Source organism: Rhinatrema bivittatum, chromosome 4 (genome assembly GCF_901001135.1).
Source record: "Rhinatrema bivittatum chromosome 4, aRhiBiv1.1, whole genome shotgun sequence".
In the NCBI taxonomy this organism is placed as follows: Eukaryota; Metazoa; Chordata; class Amphibia; order Gymnophiona; family Rhinatrematidae; genus Rhinatrema; species Rhinatrema bivittatum.
In genome coordinates this window covers 169209512-169224019 of record NC_042618.1, presented here as the reverse complement: position 1 = coordinate 169224019, position 14508 = coordinate 169209512, and the positions used below count along the sequence as shown (strand labels likewise).

At 39.3% G+C, this 14508-nt stretch overlaps 1 protein-coding gene across 2 annotated transcripts in view; it reads right to left on the bottom strand.

Moving 5' to 3' along the window:
* The window catches only part of RPTOR (regulatory associated protein of MTOR complex 1), a 699963-nt gene that overhangs the window by 322965 nt on the left and 362490 nt on the right, over positions 1-14508 (bottom strand). For both annotated transcript variants that reach the window (XM_029599200.1, XM_029599201.1), the window contains exon 7: positions 11198-11257. In XM_029599200.1, the coding sequence (XP_029455060.1) occupies positions 11198-11257 (60 nt within the window). The remainder of the gene's footprint in view (positions 1-11197; positions 11258-14508) is intronic.

The following is a 14508-nucleotide window of genomic DNA, read 5'->3' as shown; positions in this document are numbered from 1 at the left end:
CACTTGGCTAATAATGGTTTATATAGGCTTTTCCTCCAGGAACTTGTCCAAACTCCTTTTAAATTCACACTATGCTAGTCACTTTGACCACATCCTCTGGCAACAAATTCCATACCTTGAGTGTGTAGAGCATGAAAAAAATACTTTCTCTAATTTGTTTTTCTTCTGCTACTTGTTAGTTTCATGGAGAGTGCCCTACTCTTAGTACTATTTAGAAGGGTAACTATTTCTCCCCTATTTACCTGTTCTATCTCACTCATGATTTTATAAACTTCTATCATGTCCCCCTTCTCAATTTCTTCTTCAGGTTGAAGAACCCTAACCTGTTCAGCCTTTCTTCATAAGGGAGCTTGTTCCATCCCCTGTATCATTTTTGTTGCCCTTCTCTGTACCTTTTCTAATTCCGCTATATCTTTGAGATGGGGAAATCAGACCTGTACATAATATTCAAGGTGCGATCATACCACAGGCATTATGATATGCACAGTTTTATTCTTCATTCCTTTCCAAATAATTCCTCATATTCTATTTGCTTTTTTTTTTTTTTTTTTTTTTTTTACTGCTGCCGCACATTTGAGCTGAGGATTTCAATGCACTATCCACAACGGCCCCAAGATCTTTTCCATGGATGGTTTACTCCTAATACAGAACCCAGCATTGTGTACCAGAGTTCGAATTATTTTTCTCTATGTACATCACTTTGCCCTTGACCACAATTTAAATGCCCAGTTCCACAGTCTTGAAAGGTCCCTTCTGCAGATCCTTAGTCTGCTTTGAACCATTTTGAATAATTCTGTCACATCAGCTAATTTGATCGCCTCACTCATTGCTCCCTTTTCCAAATTGTTAATGATTAAAATTAAACCCTGGTCCTAGTACAGATCCCTGAGCACTCCACTATTCACCTTTCTCCACTGGGAAAACTGACTATTTAGTCCTACTCTTTGTTTCCTATCTTTCAATCAGTTTCTAAAAGTAATTGGTAAGACATCACTGCCTAGCCCATGACTTTTTAGTTTTGTTTATTTTTTAAGAATCATACAGGAGGGACTTTACGAAACATCTTCTGAAAATCCAAATACACCATATCAAATGGCTCGCCTCTACCCACAAGTCTATCCTCATCTTCAAAGAATGCTAATCAGTTAGCAAGGAAAGGGCTTCCTTTGTTAAATCCATGCTGCCTCATCTCCATTAACCCATGTTTATTCATATGAACTGTAATAGCTTTCACCATGTTACATGATAACATCAGATTCATCATGTGTAGTTACTTTGGACAGACCGAGAGCCCTTAATAAAAATGACTATATTTCCTACCCTCCAGTCCTTAAGCAGATTTATTTAGTTAAAAAATTTGTGACCTGCATATTCACAGCAGATCACAAAAAGGACAAAACACATTCAGATCACCAGTAGCAGGCCTGAAATTTCATATTTGAGTTCCTTTAGAACTCTGCGGTGAAAACCACTAAGTCCTGGTAATATGCTACTATTTCGTTTTCAAATTTGTTCTAGTGCCTCTTCCCGATTCACACTGATATGATTCAAGTCCTCTTAAAATATCACCTATAAAAAGAAAAGTTCAGACATAAGCATCTCCCCTCCCCCCAACATCCTCTTCAATAAATACCAAAACAAAGAATTTATTTAGTTGTTCTTTTTTTAAAAGATGCCATTTTGGTTTTGATGGTCTCTTTTACAACACTATTTAGCCATGCTGGCAGATGCTTATTCTTTTGATTCTCTTTAATTTCTGGAATACATTTTATCAGGGCTTCCAAGATGAGGTTTTTGAACAATCTTCATGCCTCTTGAACATTTAGGGCCGAATTTTAAATCACCTATGCGCGCTGGGCCAATTTTCAAAGGTCCGGCCATGTGTGTAAGTCCTGGGGTTAGTGAAAGGGGTGGTCCGGGGTGGTGCTAGCAGCACCTGGCACAGCAGCCATTTGCCGCTGTTCCGGAGGATCATGTGCCGGTGCGCGCAACTTGCTTCTGCTCAGAAGCAAGCACAAAAGGTAAGTTTACGATTTTGGAGGAATTTAGGATAGAGGAAGGGGAAGGGAGGTCAGATTAGGGGGTTGGGAAGTTTCCTAGCTCCCTCCCAGTCCACTCCTTAATTGGAAGGCCCTTATTCATCACCGTGCATAAATGCAAATATCTTCCTCCCCCTTGCACGTGCCGACCTGGCATTTTATAACATTCGCACATGCATGTTATAAAAATCATGCATCCTTGTACACCGGGGTAGCGCGCGCACACATGCGCAATGTTTTAAAATCTACCCCTTAACCTAAGTGCTCTTTTTAGTTTCCTTCTAACTAGTTTCCTCCTCTTATTATAGTTTCTCTTTTAAAAGTCATATGTTATTGCAGTAGTTTTATTTATTTTTTTATCCAGTAATTAGCTCAAATTTGAATGTATTATGACCACTGTTAAGTGGCTTCACCACCTTGCACCAGATCTTGCATTTCAGTGAGAACTAGATCTCAAGTAGTCTCCCCGCCCCATTCTAGGACCAGTTGCTCCATGAAGCAGTCATTTATGGTATCTATAAACTTAACCTCCCTGACATGTCCTAATGAAGCATTCGTCCAAACAACATTGAGGTAATTGAAATGTCCCTTATCATTGTGTTTCCATGCTTGGTAGTCAAGCCAATCTATTACCATTTCACAATCCGCTTCACCAGCCTGATCAAGTTGACAGTAGTAAATTCCCACTGCTATACTCCTCCTGGTGACACATGAAATTTCTATCAATAGAAATTTCTATCCATAGAAATTTCAGTGTGCAGCTAGCTTCCTGCAGAATCTGTATACTTCTTGACTTTTATGAGATCCTTAACATATCATGCCACACCATCAACACTTCTATTTGTTCTGTGATTTCAATATATTTTGTACCCTGATATCACTGTGTCCCATTGAATGTTTTATTTCTACCAGGGTTCAGATGTCTATTATGCCAATATCGTCACTCTAATTCACCAATCTTATTTAGTTTAGACTTCTTATATTTGCATAAACACACCTAATGGGTCGTTTTTAAAAGGATCACGCGTGCATCCATAAACGTATCTTGCTGTGCGCAAAGATACGTGCTATTTTATAAAGTATACACGCAGGTTTTAAAATACTCTTCACGTCCGTATGTCTACAGCCTTTACACACACATCTTACGTGCACTCAGGAGAGAGGTGAGAGGAAAAGAGAGAGAGAGCTTGCCTCTTTCTACGGCTCAGCCTAACAATATATGCACCATTGTAAGGGGGGCGTATTTTGATTCGGGGTGAGTTTTCTGGAGGTGGGTTGGGGTTTGGGAGGTTACAGAAACATTCAGAGGTATTTATTGTAAAATTGACATCATTAAAGAATTTTAGTTCTTATAAGCGATGCAGAGACTGCAGTGTACAAATCAGCTCCTCTTGTTAGAATTTATCACTTATAAGATCTAAAATTATTTAATGTCAATTTTACAATGAATCCCTCTCAATGTTTCTGTACCACCACCCCCCCAAACCCCAAATCAAAGTGACCCCTTACAATGGTGCATATACAAAGTGTCAGGCTGAGCCTATGAAGAGGCTCTCTCCGCCCCCCCCAATGTTCATCGTACTCCTATACCTCCTGAGGAGCTGTAGCAAAATTACGTGCACAACATATGCGTGCTGGCCCAGGAAAATTAGGAGTTCCGCGCCTCAGTGTTGCCCCGCTCCTGGAACACCCATGCCCTGCCCCTTTTCTGCCTACTTTTTCTGGACACGCGTACAAAAAAAAAAGTAGGCTATTTAAAATTTGTGTAGCTCCTGTGCGGGCCACTTATGCGTATATATGTTCTTTTTTTTGCGTGCGCAAGGTGTTTAAAATCTACCTCAATGTATTTTTTATTCTTTTTCCATAACTTGCAGTTAATTCAGATAATTTGGAATCAGCTTTATTCTGACAATGAGGACACGAAAAATCTTCTCTTTTCTAATAATATCCTTTGTGGATACCCTGCTCTGAACCATGCACTCCTGAGTGGCTTTCCCCCATGGTCTAGTTTAAAAGCTACTCTTCTTTTTAACTGTTAGCTCCCGCAGGCAGGTTCCATTTTGGTTAAGGTGGAGGCCATCCAAGGCTTCGAGCACAGTTCAGGCTGTTCACAAACGAGCCAGCAATTTTTTCTTAAGAACGGAAATATAAATGGCTGTATTCCTCATTTAAATGACATTTCTCTTTTACTACGTCTGCAAGATTAGCTAAATGGCTGTGAAGACACAAAGGATGTGGGTATTTTATATATATATATATGCTCGGAAAATTATATTAATTCATGTATAGATAATACATTGCATGAAATACAAACAGAAGATTTTCCAAAAAATGAGCAACAGGTCCACAACAAACAGAACTGTTTTCTAGGATATCCACAATGCATATTCCACAGATGCTTTTGCGTACATAGAATCTAAGAAAAATGTATACTGCTTGATTACCTTGAAAACCAGACCCTACTTGCAGCTCTCAGGAACTAGACTACAATCACTACAGGAGCCTTCTAGCTATTCACAGTAATACTATTTATATGAATAGCTGGAAAACCGGATGAAGCTGAACCTCAATAAAAAACCTTTTAATATCTAAATTCCTCTCAAAATTCCTGTTTTGAGGGTTTTTTTTAAATTTAGAAATATTTTAACAATTATATGGAAGTCACCACATTAAAGAGAGCAATGCAAAGATTAATTTACAAATACAACAAAAGAAACATTTAAAATACATCTCTACATATATGGGCTAGAGTAGATTTAATTTATTTAAAACATTTACATGCTGCACATCATCCAAAGTTCAAATCAACTTAAAATAGAACAATCACAAATAAAAAAACAAACCCAAAAACAAATCAAGTTCATATGTCTTTCCAATAAAAACATAACAAATTAAAAATAAAAACAAAATCAAAAGTCACTTTTGCCTACTGCTTAAGATTTCATAGTGACTTTGTTGCAAATACTAATTACCTCCTGACAAAATGTTTAATCATGAAACAGCGAAGCCCTATGCAAGGTCAGGAAAAGCTAAGGAAAACAAATATGCTTTCGTCTGTTTTCAAATAGTTGTAGTACATGACATAACACACAGGTAAGCTGGAAGTGAATTCCACAAAACAGGGGCCACAACTGAAAAAGCTCTCTAATCAGGCAGACTCCATGGCAGGAATGTCAAGAAGTTCACTCCATAAAGATTGCAGAGTGCGCAAAGGACTATAAATACACAGCATGGCATTAATCCATGGCAATGAATTATTTAATAGAATCTTATGCGTCACCATTGCAATTTTATATTTTATATGCCATTCAACCGTTAGCCAATGAAGCTTATATAATATTGGTGTTATGTGGTCGCTATTTTTGCTACTGGTTTAAAATGTGTGCTGCTGTATTCTGGACAATTTGAAGAGCTCTCAAGGCATTTAATGGCATTCCTCAAAAATGACATTTCTATAGCTGAGACCAGAAATACAAATCTTGGAGAACAGTGCAAAAAGTTTCAGCCTACACAACAGGCATAGCTTGAAAAAAAAAAAAAAAGGCTCTTAACAACTGATCTTACATGCGCATTCATCGAAAGACTTGAATCTAATATCAACCAGAGACTTCTTACTTGCAAAAGAATAGGAATTTGATGATCCCCAAAAACAAAATGCAATGGATAATTTTTAGAGGATGGCCAATGAAGAACAATTTCAGTTTTTTGCACATTCAAGGCAAGTTTATTATGAGAGCCACTGCTTACCTGAAGATAAGCATAAAATTGAAAATAGCAGCCCTCATTGAGTACAAGGACAAAACACTGGATACCAACTGCATACAGATGGTAACCAACACCAAGACCGGCCAGATGGTAACCAACATCAAGACCGGCCAGCAGATTACAAACTGGAGCCATAAAAATAATGAAATGGGTCACAGACAAGGTTGATCAATGAGGAATGCCAATCTGAAATAACAATCAATTCTAAACTGTTGTGCATGGTCATGAGGATAAGGCCTGAACCATTGTAATACTGTACCTGCAATACCACATTCTCTCAACTGATAAATTAAAATCTAATGATCAACAGAGCCAAATGTTGCAGATATGTCCAGAAACATTTAAAAAAACAAATCGGAAGCCGATCCAAAATGCTGATAAGTGAAGAAACACAAGGTGATCGATGTAAAAGTAGCCTTTATTGGAATAAGCCCCGCAAGAAAGTGTGGATAATGGTTCTAGTAGTGAACCATTAGCCGATATGATTGGTGTGCCTGGTGGATCTGTTGTAGATTTGTGTATTTTTAGTAAAGTGTATAATACTGGCATCACCGGATATTCAACCTTAAGGAAAGATCTCTCTTTTTTTGTGAGATAATTAGATGTTTCAGCTGTGTTCAAAATGGTGTCTATCTCTTGTTTTATCTTATTCCAATAAAGGCTACTTTTACACTGATCACCTTGTGTTTCTTCGCTTATCAGAAACATTTAAAATACATCATCTTCTCTGCGTACATGGACTAGAGCAGATCCTAAAACAGGGGAAGAACAAGATTCACTAGTTTAAACCTAATAAAAGAAAACAAATACTGGACAGGCCCAAGGTCCTATTTACTAAACTGTGTTAGTGCGAACGCAGGCCTTAATGTGTGATAAAAGAATGTTAAAGGGCATTAAGAACACTATTGCAGGTTAGTAAATCTCATTTTCTTGTTATCGCAGCAGGAATACTGATTACAGAGTTAGCATGCAAATGACCTCATTATCATGCAAAATCATGCAAATGAGCTCACTGGCATATTAATGCTGTTTATATAAACCATCTTAATACTGCCATTCAGTGAAAGCTAACTACAGCTCAAGAGATGTCTTTAGTTTGCCGATGATTGGTCACAAAGTGGGCATGTCAATACTCAGTCCTGATCACTATGGGCTGACTGTGAAAGGAATAGCTAACTCCCTTATTCGTTTCTTCAACAGAGTTAAAACAGCCCCCCACAACTCCCAATCCCCCAATCGTGTTAAAAAAATGTACTTTTGTCCCCAGAGACTGAATGAGAAAAGCATAAGAATGAGCCTTATTCTCCAAATTGTAGGCTGGCTTTTTGACAGTAAATAAATCAATGGAGTACCATTTTTATATCCATAATTGCATTCCACAGAATCTTCGACAACACTCGCAGGCACTTTGTGAATCTGCAAAAACGCAAAGGGTAAAGTATCTAATTTCCTGCCAAAATGATGTTCTTCAGGATTAAGGGCCACCTCCATATTCTTGGAGCCCCCACATTCTGGCTGCAACACAGTGAAAAAAAGTAAAACGAGACATTCTTCGGGTCCAGAGCAGAATTTTCAGCTCCTGAAGGCAGTTTTAGAGAGGAGGGTCTGTGGCAGTATCTTTGGGGTGGACAGAGCTCAGAATCCAGCGTATCTGATGGCAAGACCGTAGTTTCCCACACTGGAACCACCTATCTGCAGGCCCATCACAGCAGCAGCACACCGATAGCCAGACATCACAAAGGCATCTGTAGATCCCAACACAACTGCATGCACTGCAGGTAAGACCTAAGACTTGTATTTACGGCATCGGGCAGATAAAAAAAAAAAAAAAATTCTGCTTAAGTGAAATGCTCAGGGACAGAGCAGATGCAGACACAGCTCACCACCTTGCAACCATATTTCCTCCTCTTTTATGGTTTATAGTGTAATGCAATGGCAGGATATCCAGTGTAAAACAGAGTATACCATCCTTCAGTTTCCATTTCTGTCACATGTATAGATAAATATCTTCAAGGGTGAAAACACTCTACACCTAGCATCTCCCAACACTCCTAAGCATCCATATGTTGCATAACCAAAACAGTTTCAGGCTCTACAACTTACTTACATATTTTAGTGCTCCAAACAGAGTCAGAAATTAGACATTAAGAACTGTCACACAGCTCTGGCTGGGACCATTTGCTATCACTATCTTCAAGGCTCGCTCCCCCTCCCTACTCCCATAATGAGAAAGGTAAGGCACTACCAGAATACACAATCTTTCTCTCTCTCTCAAACACCCCCACACACACACAAGAGGAGCTAAGTTGGTGTCTCAATAGCAGAATTACATTATCTGAACAATTTAACAGCTTCTTCTCTATGCTTGCTGAGCGGTTCCCATAGTCCCTCAATAATCAGGAGATAAGGTAAAATAGGTAGCCACAAACAGGATGACTAAAACAGCAGCAGCAGGGAGCCCTCATTGCCGAAGGGGATTTTTTTTTTCACTTTCTTAGAGGATAGAATTAAACATCTTTTATCAACAGAAACTATGGATAATGTTACTTCCAAGTCTACAGACAGACAGAACTTCAACATGTTGGAAACCCCACATATAGTTCTGTTCATGCAGCTCAGTGCTGCCCTGCAGCACCCCTTGCTATTTCAGTACGGAGACTCACACAGCTCTGCCAATATACCTCACTCTTATCCTGCTACTGTACTACGAGACCCCTGCCACACATTTTGCTAATGCAACTTATTCCTGCCTTGCAGCACCTACTATTATTCCAACACTGAAATCTATATACATACCCACACACAACTCTACCGATGCACATCAAAGTTGCCCCGATTGTGAACATACATTAGGGACAAAACAAAAAAACTTGCTCCACCTAAACTAAATTTAAAGATAGCTTTTTGCCTTAAAGTACTGTGCCACAGATTTTTCTGAGTAGAGCATAGTCTTTCACCAAATCAACTCATAGACTTAGAATGTACCTTTTTGCCGTAACAAGAAGAACTAGAGAACTACAGGCAATCAAATCAGCCCCCCCCCCCCCCCCGCTCCCCAGCACACTGCTAGAGTCACAATTTCCTGTGGATAGTAGCACAAGCCGACTGAGAAGGCTGCAACAAAAACTGCAAACTTTCCAGTCTGGCTGCACTACTGAGGGATGAAAACCGAAGGGCCAGGGATGGTCTCACCTTTAGCATGTGCCATGAACAAGTCCCAGCTGTACCTGTGCGGGAAGCTTGCACTAAGTTCCCCATAGCAAGCTGGGACCTAGCAGCCAACTGATTTGTACTGTACAGATTCCCTGTAATATTACTATTACTAGTGAAATTTGGGATTAAAATATCCCTCAAAGATTTGTTTGCCTGTAAATACACAAAATCTTGATCCTCTCCTTGCACCCTCCTCCCAGAAAAAGGAGGCATTCACTTAAGCTTTGTCCCTCACTCATCAAGAAATAAATATCTTAGGTTTTTGTTTGGCTTTACAGACTAGTCTAATTTTATTTGAAAAGATTTATAAACCACACTAAACTGCTAGGCAGTGTACAATATTTCAGCAATCATTTCCAAAGACAAACATCTCCAAAATCCAATTCTCTTTCACGCATTCTTGTATTTTTTTCCTTGGGGTGTGATGGTAAGGACTTAGCTACACAGGTGGATGATAAAAGGTACTGAAGCTAAAAACCTACAAAGAAAAGCCAGTTGAGAAACAAAAATACTAATTAAGTTGCAAACAAAAATCCTCTGGAAATCAAAACGTCAAAGTTCCTGGGGTTAACTTTTAACGTCATGCCGCAGCAGAAAGAGGTGAGGTCATAGAGAAAGCTTCCTTCTCCCAGCTCATCACATCCCGCAGCTCTCACATCACGATGCTTTTGGCCCTATCAACCTGGGCCACTGGCCTCAGTCTCTCCCACCGCAGGGCCAGCTCCATGCAGCTGTTTGATAATGTACGACAGGTAACAGAAACGGGACAATGTGAGTGAGCATGGGAAGTGCCTGACCCACCAAGAAAATTTAGTCCAAACACAACCTGGCAAGATGCCTTTACAGTATGCATAACATACGAAGAACAGGTCGGTCAACAGAAAATAGACTTAAAGAGTCAATTTTTTGATTAAATCAACTTACTAAAACATTTGGGCAGGAACAACTTTGTATCAGTGTAAAAACTACATCACATCAACTTGCATTCCAACTTGGGTATCCTCAGGGGGATTTGGATAATGTGGTTTCTTGCATTGAAACAGACTTCCAGCTGTTTCCACTAACACAATTTCATCACAATTTAATAAAATGTATTGACTTTTTAACATATTTGAAGACTGCTTGCTCCATGGCTTTTGTAAGCAGAGCTGATGTGACTGATTGGTGTGATTATCTGTATGTGCATGTGCCCTAGTTTCACTCAATACTTTGTAAAGTATCCATGCAATGCACACCAAATAGACATATAACCTGCAGCTGGTTTCTCTGTCTAGTTTTGCCCCATCTTCACTGTTTATATTTACCGTATTTAAAATAATTTGTATACCGTCAATCCACAGATCTCATAGTTTACAACTTACATACATAATACAATCACACACAACATAACTAATATAGCAACAATAACAAAAATCCAAAAATTAAATATACATAAATATAAAATGAATGAAGAACAAAGAACTTCATAAAATTACTACTCAAGCTATACTGAAAAATAGAAATTACCTTGCATGAAATGCAAGGTAATCAAGTAGAAAAGGTGAGAAAAACAAAATGAGATTTAAGAAGCGTTCTGAAACGAAGATCTGAAATGAAATGTTTAGGTTACACTACACTTGTACGCTATTAATTAATGCAGTCATAGACTGCATACTAAACTCTTTGTGACAAATGCCTTGTTGCTCTTCAACTTACTACAGAGTAAGACTGTTATAGAATAATTGAAAGGAGACATCAATGCAATGTGTTTAACCTCTCTCAAATAATTCACATTTGGCAAATTATTATGATCTAAAGGAAGTCAAAAAAAAATGTCCATGTACAGGAATAGCATCTATCAATTGGAATCATTTACATTCAATCATCAGGGTAATCATGAAGCAAGCTTACAGACCTTGCAAGTTTAGCGTACTGGGTCTGAATTTTAAAAAATGTCCTATTCAATTAACTTTACCGCCAGCTTAGCATACTGTAGTCTTTGTGTGCTTGCTGTGTTACTTCTCTTAGATATATACATAAATCAGCAAACAAGTTACAGGTTAATACCTATTTATCAGTCTATTCAGCATAATGTGGGAGGCACACTGTTAGGCACTGAAATCTAAAGCGCCAGCCACCCTCTCAAAAATCAACCACTTTAAACAAGAGAGGAAGCAGTCTGAAAATTGAAGCATGCTTACTTCTCTATGAGATCCAATGTAACCCCAGGCACCAGTTTGATGCTCTTCTGCATGCAAAACCTGTCAAACAGAAGCAAAGATATAGAAGTTTACAACAAATACAAATACACAATCACATCAATGGTTCTGAATAACATGACAAACAGCTCACTATATTACTTCACATCATTTAATACAATAGAAATGTCAATATATCATGAAAAATTGGTGCCCCATATGTGTTCTGTACAAGACTTCAAAGCTACAAAAGTGAAGTAGTAATGCTAACAGTCAAGGCATTGCAATCAAATCCTTTATATATCTAAGTAGATATCCACAAACTCCCTGGAAACTCTGGAATCAGCCACATTAGCAATAGTCAAAATATCACTCACCAGAGTCAATTCATTCTTCTTGGCTATGATGTCAAAAATAACACCATACACTGCATAATCCAACAGGATCCCATTTCATGTGACTTCATTTATGAGACTATTTGAAACATAGCTGCTTCCAGGGGCTCAGAGGATTTAGATTAAAAGTATTTGAAAATTAATAACATTGTAGTAAAATATTTACCTGTCAGAGTCTAAGAAATACTATCTGCTGCCTGCATTTTTAAAATATTGCCCTAAAAAAGACACAGCCAAAAGTCTCAGCAAGATAGATACCTCAAGTGTTCTCAAATAACCAAAACATGGTGTTATCTCACTGTAATAAGAATGGCATACAAAATAATTATAAAATATTTTAAGTCAACTTATTGTGTTTGGATCTAATCCATGCTGTTAGGCTGGGAAATCAATATGAGTGGGAACCTATAAAACAAACAGGAAGCATCTCTGCACTGGTCCTGGCTGCCAAAGATTCCACATTGTGCTACATCTGAACACTGTAAAATGACCAAGAATCAATAAAGCCTGATACAATAATCCACAATGTGTGGCAGAAGGATATCAGCATGTCTGGGGTGTTTGAAGACAGGAGGACATCATCAACCAGCCTACACATCCTGGCATACCTTCTCACTTACAGACTATGGCAACACCGATAGCCCTAATACACTGCAAAAATCAATAAAACCTCACAGGGTTACATGGACAGCTTGCAGGCATTTCTGCTATATTTGTTTACACACCTACTAATAATCATTTCTACAGTGCTATACAAAACATAAGCAGCACTGGTTGGCATTCAAAGTATAATACTTCATGATGCTAGACGTTTGGTCTGCAGTTATGCAAACGTCTTACTTGTTATTTTAATTTCTATTTCATTACATAACCTCCACCTCTACTCCAGATGGCAAAGAAACCTTTGTCAGCCTCAGGGGCTGCTGTCTTCCCTGCCTCTGTTGTATGTCTATTGTAGAACGGCACACCACACTAACCTGAGCCATAAGGATAGCCCTCCATGTCTTTTAATTAATTTATTTATTTAAGGAGGGAAGGGATGGGTAAATGAACAAAATGCCATCCAGTTGCATGTTTAAGCTCATATCAAAGGAATCTGGAAACAAAGGATGGTTGCATCAGTCAGGATCAGCTCTCATCCTAGATCAAGTTATTCTCCTAATCTCCATCCAGTTTTAAGTTTGGTCCTATACCAGCGATCCTTGAAAAACCATAGTTTGATACTGTGCGCGCAATTCTCACCATGCACTATAACCAGTGGCCTTAGCCTCCTACAATTGTGTGGCTGCAGGAGAAACCACGTAATTAGCCTGTTGACCCATATTGACAACCTGCCACAGAATCAACATTTCTGAAAGCTTTCATACATCTTAATTCAATCTTTTGCAGAAAGCTGCAGGATGACTGCCTGCCTTCAAGTCTGCTACTGCTCCAGCCCCTCCCTTCGCAAACAACCTGCAGGAACCCTCTCCTTCTGATCTTTCCCAACCCCCTTTCCTTCCTGTCCTGAAGTGAGCAAGAAGAGAGGGGTAAAATTGGAGTGGACGGAGAAAGAAGTTAAAATGTTTGATCCCTCAAAGAGCTCAAATTCTTATCAAACCAAAGATGATTTTAATATAATGCCTAGATGAAGTCCCTTTAGAATAATTTCATCTTTATACAAACGTTTTAGCATCTGCATATGTGATCAACCATAAACCTGCTACAAAAGACCTGGATGTGTTTTTGGAAGTCTGCAATTGACAGTGGCTCACAACAGGCAGAGAGGGCATTAATTTCAATTCACAGACACCTTGATGACTGACACGACTCCTGACGAGTTTCAAATTCAACGCCTTTTTGTATCTGATGTCAAGAATTCAATATATGTGCACATATCTTCTAACATTGAGGACATCATAATACATAGCCTATATACTTAGAAAGACAATATTCTCAAGAAAATATAAAACAGGATGGTTGCACTATTTAAATTCAAAAGTGACATTTGACAGTTAAATGTTTGTAATATATGACTTGATAAATTGTTGATTTTTGTATTTGGTACATTTTTTTTTTATTTGTATATAGTTTAAATAGTTTAAAAGCAATGCAAATGTTTTTCAATAAAAAGTTGACTTTTGCATAGTCAGAGTGTGAATCTTAATGCAAAATTATGCAGATTTGTCACAGATTTTTGCTAACTCTTGCTGCAGAATTTTGAAAAATCTGCCACGGGATACTGGAGGCTCGGATTATATCCAGAGAGGTAAAATAATTGGGGTTTGCCGCATAGGAAGGCTCATGGCAGCAGATGTCAGCTCTTGTTCTGACTGAGCTGGAAGCCCAAAGTCAGGACCGGTGCAAGGGTAATTAGGCGCCCTAGGCGAACATTTTGCCTCGCGCCCCCCCCAGGTCCAGTCCCCGGCTCCGATCTCATTCACTCAAGACAGGTCCCCCCTCTCTTACACACACGCACCCTTACACAGGCTCCCTTCCTCTCTTTCACTAACACCTTTGCTCTCTCGTACACACACACAATCCCTCTCACTCACATACACACACACACACACACATACACACACACACACACACACACACACAGGCACCACTCGTGGCCTGCCGAGACTCTGTTTCTCTCAGCCACGAGCAGGATGGACGCTGCTCGTGTCCCACAGAGTGTCTCTGTTTTTCTTGGCCACGAGCAGGATGGGTGTTGCTTGTAGCCCGCCGAGTCTCTGCTTCTCTCAGCTGTGAGCAGGATGGGTGCTCCTTGCGGCTCGCCAAGTCTCTGCCACTCACAGCCTGCCAAGTCTCTACTCCTCTCGGCCGCAAGCGGGATGAGCTGAGCTGAGCTCATGGCCCCACACATGGCTGCTTTTTGGCGCCCCCTAATAGCCGGCGCACTAGGCAACCACCCAGTTCACCTATTGGGACACG